Raw genomic sequence first — 12,405 nt, 5'->3', positions numbered from 1 at the left:
TTACTCATTCATATAAGTCTAACCTGAATACAACCATCTAAATCACGTGGAAGTAAAGACAACAAAGCAGAAGGAACATCTGATCCGAACGTCCACAAAAAATCCTCGGAGTGTCGGGTGACATAGGAGGCGACCTAGTCTGCAGCCCTGTTCGCCTCCCTAAACACATGAACAACTTGAAAGCCGCCCATCGACTGAGCTATCCTGCGTGTCTCCCGGATAAGGGGGTGACCATCACCATACCTGTCCACCCCCCGGATCCAGTCGATCACCACCGTTGAGTCCCTCTCAAGATGCACCCGCTCCACACCAAGCATCTGCCTGGCATAGGATAACCCCTCCCAGGCAGCTCGCAGCTCTGCCCCAACAACAGTGAGCCCAGCTGTCCGGCGCCCACCTGTAGCAAGCATCCTACCATAGTGGTCTCTGATCACAAAGCTAATCCCTCCAGTCACGCCATCCGCTGACCTGCTGCCGTCGAAATTTACTTTGAGATAGCCAAGGGGTGGGGGTACCCAAGAAATAAGGGCAAAATGGGGCGCTGAAATAGCGTGAGTACCCCAGGTGTCTCTGGCTATCCCAGAGGAAATCACAACGGAAGCCGCAATAACTTCCCTCGCGTGACGCGCCGCTCTGTCTACCACCATCCACGGAGGCGACCGCCTCCCCTCGAAAATACCAGCATTCCTGTCTAGCCATATATGGTAGGACAGGTACGCCCTAAGGATCCCATCCTCAACCGATCTAGGACTCCTCATGGAATCTCTCAATAGTTGCACCAGGTCCTATGCCGAGCCCACCGAGTCTAGTAGTGGGGCCGATGACCTTCGCCATATCTCATAGGCCCTGGGGCACTGCAGAAGGACATACTCGATGGTCTCCTCAGTATCACCACATGCCTCACAGTACTAAGGACCCGCATACCGCGTCGGACTAATAAACTCCTGGTCGGAAGGCATCCCCAAGACTGCTTCCGAGGTCGAGCAGTCTCAATTTCACTACTGGATTTGCGAATGAATGCTGGGCTGGGCCACCTCGAATGGCGTGAGCCGCATGCGGGGAGACCCGCACGTATGGTTTTCAGGGGGATCCGGCCGAAAGACCGGCCGGCGCCCACCCGACTAGAGGGACTGAGAAATTAATAGAGTACAAAACTTATCTTCAAGCTTTACCTTATTCTGATCGTTCAGAGGGCGATCGCGGAGTCACTCAATGAAGTCCTCCGTTTCTTTCGGAGGTGCTGACCCGCAGCGAGGCAGATATTACTAAGTGACATATTTGATATGGCGACGACAACAGCATGTCGTAGAAGGAGATAACAGGTGGAGCCAACGACCCACTAAGACTCACGTATCTACAACTACATCCCCGAGCGGCAGTCAAACGGAGGCGTGAATGCAAGATGCCAGTGGAATGATCGGCCGGACAGAGGCTAGGGCTGCTTCCTTCCCACCGCGTCTTACTGGAGCGGAAATTTCTGAGGGGACGTCAATGTCTCCTACTATTGTAGCTGATGGAAATGCTGACGGAAAGGCTTCGGCTGATAGGATCTTTGTTGAAGATTCAGGGGGACATGAAGATCTACCAACCGAGATTGCTTTGCCTAATGAAGAATGGGAGAACCTCCTGCAGCAAGATAAAAAGAGGAGTGGTGAGGAAAGCAAGAAGAAAGGTAAGACCTGAAGCAAAACTGAAAGCATTCGGACAAGAGCCATGATGGAGTCCCTTGGTAGAAAGGGGAGTAATCTACCAACCTTCCGGATTCTCAATGAAGTGCGTTATCTGGAATGTCCGTGGAATGAATAAAAGAAGTAGACAGAGGGTAATAAGATCTCTTATCAGATCTCAGAAAGTGGACTTGGTGGTCTTTCAGATGAAAAGTGCCACTCGGGGATGAATCCGAAGCCTCGATATCCAACCACCCGCAATCTGTCGGCCTAGCTCCCTACTGAACAGGGCGTGAAGATCTCTGACCCTCACTCGCGACCGTCCCGTCGCCCTCCACACTAATCTGTCAGACTCCCCCCCTCCCGTGGGGACTGGCAAAGACAAGACCAACTCCGCCAACTGCTCCCCAAATGCCTCCCGAATCAACCCCACCCTCCAGTAGCCCCCCTCAGAGTCCAGTAGATCGCTGACCCTGTGCCCTAATAATCTCGCCGAGTCCACCAAGGTCGGCAAGCGACAGATCGGCCACTCGGTCACCCAGCTGTCCTCCATCACATCAATAGAGCGACCGTCCCTAATGGCCCATCTGATCTCCAGGAGCACCACCATAGCTCTAACACACACCTCTCTCCAGACCGGGGAATGATGACGCCCAGCTCGCACCCCAAGTTCCAACCCTCCATACTTGGCCCTCATCAAAGAGGACCACATACTCTCGGGCTCCAACACAAATCTAGCAACATGCCTCGCCGCTAGTGCCTCCCGCCTCGCCACCAAAGACTGCACCTCCAGACCGCCTACGCTGATCGGCTGGCACACAACCTCCCATGCTAGCAAATGGATACCGCCTCTACCACTGCTCCTCCCCCAGATAAACTTCCTGAAAAGCTGCTCAAGGGATCTCAGAGCTGACACCGGGATCACGGCATGGGACAGAAAATAGATGGAGACTGATGTAAGAACTGAGCGAACCAAGGTAATCCTACCCATCATGGAGAGTGAGTGTATCTGCCATCCCTCTAACCTGCGTCTGATGCTGAGCTCAAGGGAGGTGCAGTTCCTAGTCCTCAACCGTCGACCGCAGAGTGGGATCCCCAAGTATGTCAACGTACCCGCCTGCTCACCCACCCCCAGTATCTCCAATATGGAGTGCTTCACCGCCACTCTAGTCTTCGGGCTAAACATAACAGACGATTTGGACAAGTTGACCCGCTGACCCGACATAACACAATAATCCCGAAGTACCTGACTTATCACCCGGGCCCCTGCCTAGATGACTTGGCTAAAAGCAAGCAATCATCAGCGAAGAGTAGGTGAGAGATCGCAGGGGCCCCCGCCATCGGTCTGTAAGCCTCCAACTCCTGACTGGCCACCGCCTGCCGAAGAGATCTAGACAGCGCATCCGCACGGATAATGAACAACACTGGGAAAAGTGGGCATCCCTAGCGCAACCCGCCAGACGACTCAAAAAAGCGGGACGGCATACCGTTCACCAGAATAGCAAAAGAAGGAGCACTAATGCAGCCCATGACCCACCTGATCCATATCTCATGAAACCCATATCCCCGCAAAGACTGTTGCACAAAGTCCCACCTCATTCCGTCATAGGCCCTCTTCATGTCAAGCTTGATCCCCATCAAGCTTCTCCTCATCGGCGCCCTCCGAAGGTCAAACATAAACTCCTGGGCAATGAGTACATTGTCAGATATACTCTGCCCCTCCAAGAAAGCTCCCTGCTCTGGGCTGATGAGCCTAGGAAGAACACCCCTCAACCTGACAGCAAGAATCTTCGTCGTGACCTTGTACAGAGTCGTACAAAGGCTAATCGGACGAAAATGACTCGGCTCCGAAGCATCTAGCCGCTTCGGTAACAAGGTGATGATCGTCTGCTGCCACTCAACCGCCATCACAGTCGAGCTGAAAAACTGCTGTATGGCCTCCATCACGTCACGTCCAACTATCATCCAATATCTCTGAAAGAACACCGGTGGAAATTCATCCGGCCCCGAAGCCTTGTCCCCCCTGAGGGACCACACCACCTCCCTGATCTCCCTCTCCGAAGCCGGCCTGATCAGAGCTTAAGTCTCCTCCTCTGTAACCCCGTCCGCTGGCAGCGGAATATCTGCTAGACTCGCACCTGCTGACTGCTCTGTTCACTTGACCCTAAAGAAACTCACCAAAATCCTTTGGATCATATTCGGATCCTCCGACTGCTGCCCATCCTTACCTCTGATAGCTCTGATCCGATTTTGATGCCTTCTAATCACTGTCGCCTGGTGAAAAAATCTGGTATTTCTATCCTCCTCCATGATCCATTGTACCCTCACCTTCTGTCTCCAGAATATCTCCTATTGTCTGAGAAGGGCATCTTGCAGAGCCAATAAAGATCTGAGCTCCCCTACCTCCTCATCCAGAAGCCCCCCTCCTCGAACCTCATGAGCCTGTAATCTAGCAATGGCCACCTCTGACTCCTCAATCCTACTAAAAATATTCCCTACTTCCTCCCGGTTCCACCTCCTCAGTCGCCTCCTCGCCAACTCCAGTCTGCGGGAAATCCGATACATAGGATCACCCCTAACTGGGATGCTCCATGCCTCCCTCACCATCTCCCATGATTGCGGATAGCAAAGCCACAGCTTCTCGAATCTGAAGGGGGGATGCACTGGGGTGTATGCATCTGTACACACCAATAAAGGGCAATGATCGGACGCAATCCTGAGTAAATGCCTCACTCGGTGATCCGAAAACCTCTGGACCCACCCAGTTGTCGCACAGGCTCTATCCAGTCTCTCCCAAACTCTAGCACCACCCTGCTGATTGTTGCACCATGTAAATCTCGGGCCCACAAATCCCAGATCTATCAGTCCATTAGCAGTCAAGAAATCCTGAAACTCCTTCACCTTCCTCTCATAAGAGAAAGGCTTGTCCCCTATCTTCTCCTGAGGATCAACTATGCAATTGAAGTCACCAGCCATCATCAAAGGATAACCCTAACAAATCAACTGCGATGCTTCCGCCCAAAGCCTCCGTCTCTTTCTGAAATCAGTGCTAGCACACACCGCTGCAAGGACCCAAGGGGCACTAGTACCCTCCGAGATCACCATGATCATCTCTTGGTCACAAACATGAAAGATGTCCAATCTAAAAGATCCCTGCTTCCAAGTGACAATAATGCCACCCGACAGCCCACGAGACTCCACTGCGTAGAATCCCCACGATCTGGGAATCGCTCTTCTAGCCTTCTGTAGGCTCCTCCCGGACAAGCAGGTCTCAAACAGCACACATATGTCTGGACTATGCTGCTGCACAATCCTACGAAAAGCCGGGGCAAAGGAAGGCTTCCCCGCACCACGGCAATTCCATAGGAGAACTTTCATTGATCACTCATGGGAGTATCACAACCCACTATCCTGGGGTTGCAATCATGAAACACTGCCTCATCCGTAGTCCTGCCACTAGCCAAGTCTCCTGGTAACACCCTCTTCGCTACTACCTTCAGTTGGCTCAAAACCAGATGATGATCATCTCCACATTCAGGCTGTACCACATGACTAAAGCAAGAGGACTTCACATGGTCATTAGCACCCCCTACCACAGCCCCCCTCTGCCCACTGTCAGCCTCCAACCCGAAGCCCCAGGCCCCTTCAGCACACCTAGCATGCTCCTCTGATCTCTCCCCTTCACTGTTCAAACGTGCCATATGGCATGGTAGCAACACTGCTTGAGCCTTGGGGCAGCCTCGAGGATCATCCCCCACTCTGCTAGCCCCGGAACCATCGACCATCACCTCCCCAGCAGGCCCTTCCTTTGGCCCCAACTTGCCGATCAATTTGGCCGTCGACGTCTCCCCCAAGCCGGAGAGGTTAGCCGCCGCGGAGAGGGATCTGTCCATCTACTTCCCCACGGGTACCACATCCCCACACCGGAAGAGGCCACCAGCACACTTGGACTCCCGCACCGCCCGGGGGGGCCGATTACAAGCTGCCGAGTGGGGTGGAGGGAAACTCCTACTCCTCCGGTGATCCCCCAGCCGACCCTTTCTGGTTGAAGCAAACCCCCCTGCAGGAGAGAGATGGCGCATTGTGGTCGAGCCCTTGGGTCTACAAGGGCTCCTGCTTCGCTTCCTAGAGCTCACACCTAACCCACTGAGACATACCTTGGGTTCAGGTCTGACCCCACCCCGATCATGTCCACTGCCAGGTTCGCCCCCTTCCTCGACTGCAGCCCGAATCGGATCAGCGTCGTCCCGATCCGAACCCAGCTCTTGGCTTGACTCAGTCCCCGTTTCCGCTCCATGGGAGAGTTGACTCGGTCCGGCCTTGCTCACACCCACACCGGCTGCCGAGACATCCTTCTCCGGTGTCCTCCGTCGGGCGAGCTTGGTAGGCTTTTGCCACCCCTCGGCGTCGATCGGAGAACCCTCATTTTCCATTCTGTGTTCGGAAGGTTTCTTGCCGGAGCGAGGAGAAGTCGGCATCGAGTTCAACCTTGCCCCGGACTCACTTTTCTCCTTTCCCCGAGCCTGCTTCATGGCTGCCCGTGGATATCGAGAGTTACTTGTGACCATCCACGATCCAAACGTCGGCATTTCCTCCGGGATATCACCTTCCCTATTCACCTAGTTTGAGCTCTCCGGGAAGTTTGTCCCTTCCACTTCCTTACATTTCCCCCAGACCTCCCCCAGCTCCGCCACCCCACGGGTCGTCGAGTGGTAGAGACACTCCACAGCCGCATGCCCGATTCGACCTCACCGAGAACAGGGTGCCGACAGATTTTCATAAATGAAGCTCTGCTAGAAGAGCTCCCCTGCCCCCTCCGAACATCCCCTCACCAGAATGCCCGGCTTGAGTGGGACGGAATAGTCCAGTTCGATCTTAACTCTGGCAAAGCCGTACCGCCGCCCCTGCTTTGTGACTCCATCCTTAGCCAGCGGGATCCCGGGACTAGATGCAATTCGAAGGATAGTGGGCTTCTTCCAGTAGTCCAATGGCAGCCGCGGCAAGCGGAGCCATACTACCACCCTTCCTACACCCTCCTCCCCAGGAATGAAGTTAGGGCGCCACCAATCCATAGCAAGGAGTTGTCCGGCAACCATCCACGGGTCATTCGCCATCGCGGCCTCCCGATCCCCTTCATTTGCAAACCGGACGGCAATGAATCCGTCCATAAGCGTAAAACACTCCACCTCATAGCCCAGACGCCCCACCCGCTTGATCTCCCTCGCTACCCAATCCACCGGGACACTTCTCCCCAGGCTTCGCACTAGTACCGTTGTGCTCCGCCACTCTGCCCGGTTCCTCTCCAGTTCCTCCTCGGGAACAACCACCACCTCAGTGAACTTCCTCTGCAACATCTCCAGCTCCAACGGGGAAGTCCGATGACACGTCCATGTTTGCCTCCTCGGCTCACCCTTCGCCACCTATGCCCATGTGCGACCCTTCGCACCACCCCCAGGAGCAGAGACTCTAGGTCCCTCGGCCTTCCCTGGAGCTGGCATTGTCGAGCCACCCCCCAGGTCGGCCGTGACCCACACCCCCACACCTGTTCGACAGAATTCCCCAAAGACCCCCTAGGTAGCGCGAACTGCGCGACAGAATCCCCCCCCCCCCGCCCCGCCCCGCGCGCGCGATCTCTCCTTAGAAGTTCCCTAGGCACTCTTTATATAAAGTGAGGTTGGTTACTGAGGGAGGAATGCAGGCGTGTACCTTAATTAGGCAGTGAACAATAACCATTGCATCATGCACATCGTAGAGCTTAACTGGTTCAAATCGTACAATAATTGCTTCATGTATGTCACAAGCTGTAAGCATCCCACCACGTGTCCCATAAGTACACAAGGTCATAATCATCTTTATAACGAGCTTTAACCGTCTTAAATATGCTTTAATCTAAAGATACGCGGCTTGTTGCTATCGGTTGGTCGGTCTACTCAGATTGACATGATAGCTCAAGTCAACACAAGGTGCATAGTTCGGTTGCTTGTCAAGATCAATAGTAGTTACAAAATGATGAAAGCACTACTCGAACTTGTTTTATAGTCGAAAGATGCTTCGTTCCTCTCTTAAATCTCCTCCAACCCAAGATATACTAGGCACTAAGAAATTTAAAGGCAAATATAGAGACATACTTTATAATTTCAATATGCCTACAAGAGATAACAAAAGAAGAAGGATGGTAGAGAGAGAGGGGCTAAAGTGAGAAGATAATAAGCTAGGTCCACAAATTGATTGGGTCTCTTCGAGCACCAACTCAGACCCTAGCCGAGTAATGACCAAACACATATAATCCTGAGTTGGATTGAGTATATCTAAATCCTGACCCATTTTTCAGAATCAAGCTTGGGCTTTCTATTTTGTGACCAAATATATCCAATTAGCCTACTCAAGATGGAACATGGCAAGGTGTTTTGCATAAAAAAACGTTCCAATCTTTCACATACGATGCAATTGCCTAATCATACCCTGGAGTCACTTTGAGATGCATGATTGCATGTTAGCATATCTGTTCATGCCCGATTGCATATCTGGTCATGCCGAAAGACCTAACCTGATACCATCCCAAATTATATATAAATAGAATTTGAAATATGCATATAAATATAGTTGGTCAATATGTATTATTAGTGACAATATGCCAAATTGTTAGTTGGATTCTTCTAAAATGACTAGTTATAATGAGTATATATTATCACTGTGTGATAATAACACAAGAATTTTATTAAGTCCATCAGTTTCTAGAAGATCCTTAGACCATGGGTTGTATCTAGTCCTTGATCCATCATGTGATACGTTTTATTGGTCCAACATAAGTCTGGCCATCTTTGAATTGGGCTGCAAATAGATAGGTCCAAAGCAACGCACAGGGCCCGTGGAGAGCGGTCCATCTTGCCTCGTTTCTCGCAGAAGCAGCCATGGAGAAGGGCAAGGGTCTGGCTCCGAGATGGGCGGTGGAATTCGCCGAGTCTTTTTCTGGTGTTCCAGTTTTTCTCGGTCTCAATCGATCTTCCATGATCTCGGACCATTCATCCACTCCACCTCTTCTTCCAAACTTCTAGCAATCTGTATGAAGAATTGGAGATTTCCTTCTACGTGCAGGACGACGCGAATGGAGAGAGGCGGAGGCGGCGTGGATGTCGCAGGTGCTTGATTAGGGTTTTTTGAAATTTACAGCCCTTTCTCATATTGGATGAAGTTTTTTTTTTTTTTGAAAAGAATATTGATGAAGAATCGATTGCAGGTGTTTGCGTTAAGCTCGGATTAAATTTTCATGTGTTTTCATGTGTTTTACCGGTGTTTAAAGAATCGATTTGTTTAAACCCCTTTAGTTGTTTGGAGATAATTCTAAATTCTTTAGTTGGTTGTTTCCTGAAATTTATTTTTAAAACTCTTCTCAAGTCTGATTTAGTTTGACATAATCATGAGGGCAAACGACATTTTTATAAGATCAATCCTAAGCTTAGAAATGTTGGAACTATTAACACCAATCAGTTTTTTCATTCTGAATTTATATGGATAAAGGTACCTGTCTTCATTATAAATGACTTATTTTCAGTACCACCAATATATTTTGGTAAAATTCATGTATTCATAATTTTCTTGTCTAAAGGAAAAAAAAAAGTGAAAATGCCCATGAATGATTGACTAGGTTACAAAGCCATTCAGATGAAGAGCTTCTACTCCATTTTCTTGATTTGTGTCAAGTTTGACACCAAGTGGCAAGATGCATGACCTATTGGATGAAACCAAACCATGCAAGGGTTGTATGTTTTCTACAAGGTTAAAAAAACTCAAATTCAGTTTTGTTTTCAGCCATCTAAATTGAGCCTTGCTTCTGGCAATTTCAGCTGTTTGAACAGTTTAGATTCAAGACGACCTTCACCCCACTCCAAAAACCCCAACTGCAAATACGAGAAAAAAAAAAAAAAGAAGTAAAAGAAAGAAAATCCTAACAAAATGGAAAACATTTATATATGAGGCATCATTTTAGAATACACTTGTATGACTTGTTCAGGAAATAGGGAATGTCCCTTCCCTAGTAATTATTAAGTAATAAAACTATGGTTTTTTTTTACTATTTCACAATATATTTCTAAGATTAGTGCATAGAGATGACTTGCATTCAGGTCTTAGAATTTGTATTTGATACATATCCAAATCAGATATATGGTAGACACGTGGATACTTGTCATTTTTTTTTTAATTGTAGCTTCTGAAAAGTGGTAGAGAGTCAAGACTTCAAAAATGAACTCAACCCACTATACTAATTTATTCTATTCAAAGATTGGTCAATGACGGATGTATCAAGATAACTTTGTAGAATATTATTTTTATAAAATTTTTAAGCTAATTGGGAATGCATATTGGAAGACCTTAACAAAATATCACATCAGTTCTTTTATACAATACACATTAGTTAAAAATTATTTTTCTACATATCCTCATATTCTCTTTTTCTTCCTATTGCTAAGTTGGACATTTGGACACATATCTGAACTATTTTTCATATTTGCGTCTATGCAAGACTATGCATAAATTCTTGATTCTTGAAATTGGATACAATGCAAAGGAGACTCGAGTTCAAATTTCACAGCTTCATGCTCAAAATTTACAAATTTAGTATTTAAACCAAATTTACTTTAAAAATTTTTCCTCATCCTTCTAAACATCTCCCCCTAAATCTCTTGGACCTTGAAATACGAAGTCTCTTGAATTTCTTGCATTGATAAACTCAAAAACTGCCAACTTTCTCAACACCTGTAAAAATACAAGTTTATAATTTATTACTATTTGAAATGAAAGAATGAGCAGACAATGATTGTGAGGACCCGCGTGGGCATATGTTTAGTCCTATATCAATTATTCATTGGGTAGATCTTGGGTATTTATACAGGATCAAGGAAGCCAAATAATATCTTCCGGCTGGCCTTTTTGAATGAAGTTCTGGGTTGTTACAGTGATATAGTAACATAAATTTTCTTTGGATGCCCACTCTCCCATGTGGCCCCATAGGTTGGCTGAGTTGATGCTAAGTGAAAGTGAAAAGTATACCGGTCGCTTTACATCTGCTCTTGTAGCATCACAGACGGTGTTTATCACCTGTAAGCCCCACTTTCGAGTTTTCTTAAAGTCAACTTCAATGGATGTGTGCTGGATGGTGGTAGAAAGGGTGGTGCGGGCTTTGTGATCAAAGGTCCAGACTCTATAGTGGTTGCAGCTGGTAGGTGCTAGCTCTTTGATATTTCTGTTCCTAGGGCGGAGCGGGCCATGGTAGGTGGAAACGTTGCCTTCTAGGCTAAGCATGTCTACAGGAAGGCCAATGGAGCTGCAGATTGAATAGCCTCGTATGCGGCAAATCACTCTGGAAGAGTTCTCTAGACTGGTAAGAGGGAGTTGCATAGAGTGTTCCGAAACTTTTTACTTTTTGACTTTTTTGAATGCATTCACGCTAGACATGTATGAGTTATCCGTTGTAGCAAAAAAAAAAAAAGTATACTGGTTTTGTAGTTTTGGAGCTTCGATAGAGATTTGAAACTGTGGTTGCAATATTAGTAGAGGTGTTTTCATTTACACAATTTTGTAGATAGAAGTCATCTTTATTTTTTGATAATCTACATGTGGAGTTATACTCCATTAACGTACCTATTTCATCTGGGGAACATGCTAACTTAGACAAAAGGATTGGTTATCAATGCACTCAGTGTATCTGTTGGATATGCCCTTCCTAGGAAAGCTCTTTCTGCCCTTGTTCGTTGGCGTTGCATGCTAAACACTTCAGAATCAGTGTTTCTGATGCCTCCTCATATGAAATGTATCAAAATGTCAATTTCATTGTGTCAAAGTACAAAATCTTTTCTTGAAGGGTTGGCAAAGTACAAAATCAACCTGCATGTAGTATGAGAATGAACATTGAATCAAAAATTGTGCCTGAGAATGCATTCAACATGATGACATGTATTTCATGGTTAAACTTCTTTGCAAGCTGATGCTTTCTTGCATTCCATGTATTGTAGGCGGTCAAGTTTTCTGGTGGGAGTCTTCAATGCATTGACCTTATCTTCATCCACTGTGTCAAACCAGTTGAAGATTTGGAATCTTGCTATGTTGGATGCTGATCCTGGTGCGAGATCAATTTCCTGCTCTCAGAGGAAATGATAACTAAATTTCCAAGTGGACTTTTGCTCGTGCAATGTGACAGATTCTCATTATTTTGTGCTATATGCATAGCTCCATTTGTTGTGTCCTTTCAGAGAACCAAGTTAACCTTATTATGTCATGTTTGTTGATAAGAGGCCTCTGTCACTTATAGCTTGTGATACATATTAATGTCTTGATTGCTGCAACAGTGCTGTTAAGTATGGATTATAGGAATGCAGCTTTAGTAATATTTGTCTGGAGACCAGATGATCTGTTGTTCACAGTTAATTCTGAACCTGTAGGAAGTAAAACTTTTCTTTTTCTTTTTCTTTTTCTTTTTCTTTTTGTTGGTTTGTGTGTGTGGAGAACTAGGATGGTGGAAGCTAATCTAAAGCCTGGTGAGGGCAGGATTTGTACTCATGCCACTGGTATCAACACCCAGTGATTTTACCAACTTGAGCCAGTTGACAGCCTCAGGAAGTAAGTCATTGTTGATGGAGTAAATATAAATGGCAAAAGCTGGAGGATCAGATCACAGCATGGATAACCTATGCGTTAGTAATATGAACATTCCTGGAACAGGTGTAAACTTGGTTTTTCTTGC

The 12,405-nt window shown here is 47.5% G+C and overlaps 2 protein-coding genes and 1 long non-coding RNA gene across 3 annotated transcripts; 1 reads left to right on the top strand and 2 right to left on the bottom strand.

Moving 5' to 3' along the window:
• Positions 1-4,016: 4,016 nt before the first annotated feature.
• Positions 4,017-4,643, bottom strand: LOC148715309 (uncharacterized). The gene has a single exon (XM_088705076.2). The coding sequence runs from the start codon at positions 4,641-4,643 to the stop codon at positions 4,017-4,019; it is 627 nt and encodes a 208-aa protein (XP_088561202.2).
• Positions 4,644-6,460: 1,817 nt separating this feature from the next.
• On the bottom strand, positions 6,461-7,021 carry LOC103712830 (uncharacterized). The gene has a single exon (XM_008799470.2). The coding sequence runs from the start codon at positions 7,019-7,021 to the stop codon at positions 6,461-6,463; it is 561 nt and encodes a 186-aa protein (XP_008797692.2).
• A 1,315-nt stretch (positions 7,022-8,336) lies between these two features.
• On the top strand, positions 8,337-12,132 carry LOC103712808 (uncharacterized). Its single transcript, XR_604996.6, has 2 exons — positions 8,337-8,806; positions 11,678-12,132. It is a non-coding gene; the product is annotated as an uncharacterized LOC103712808 (long non-coding RNA).
• The last annotated feature ends 273 nt before the right edge of the window (positions 12,133-12,405 follow it).

Source organism: Phoenix dactylifera, chromosome 1, assembly GCF_051530095.1.
Source record: "Phoenix dactylifera cultivar Ajwa chromosome 1, Ajwa_hap1_PhDact_Kaust_v1.1, whole genome shotgun sequence".
In the NCBI taxonomy this organism is placed as follows: domain Eukaryota; kingdom Viridiplantae; phylum Streptophyta; class Magnoliopsida; order Arecales; family Arecaceae; genus Phoenix; species Phoenix dactylifera.
Note: the sequence above shows the minus strand (reverse complement) of the source record. Positions and strands in the feature narration are given on the sequence as shown.

Bases quoted from the DNA above. Each gene is read 5' to 3' on its own strand.
- LOC148715309 (XM_088705076.2), bottom strand. From the start codon at position 4,643: ATGGCTGGTGACTTCAATTGCATAGTTGATCCTCAGGAGAAGATAGGG.
- LOC103712830 (XM_008799470.2), bottom strand. From the start codon at position 7,021: ATGTTGCAGAGGAAGTTCACTGAGGTGGTGGTTGTTCCCGAGGAGGAA.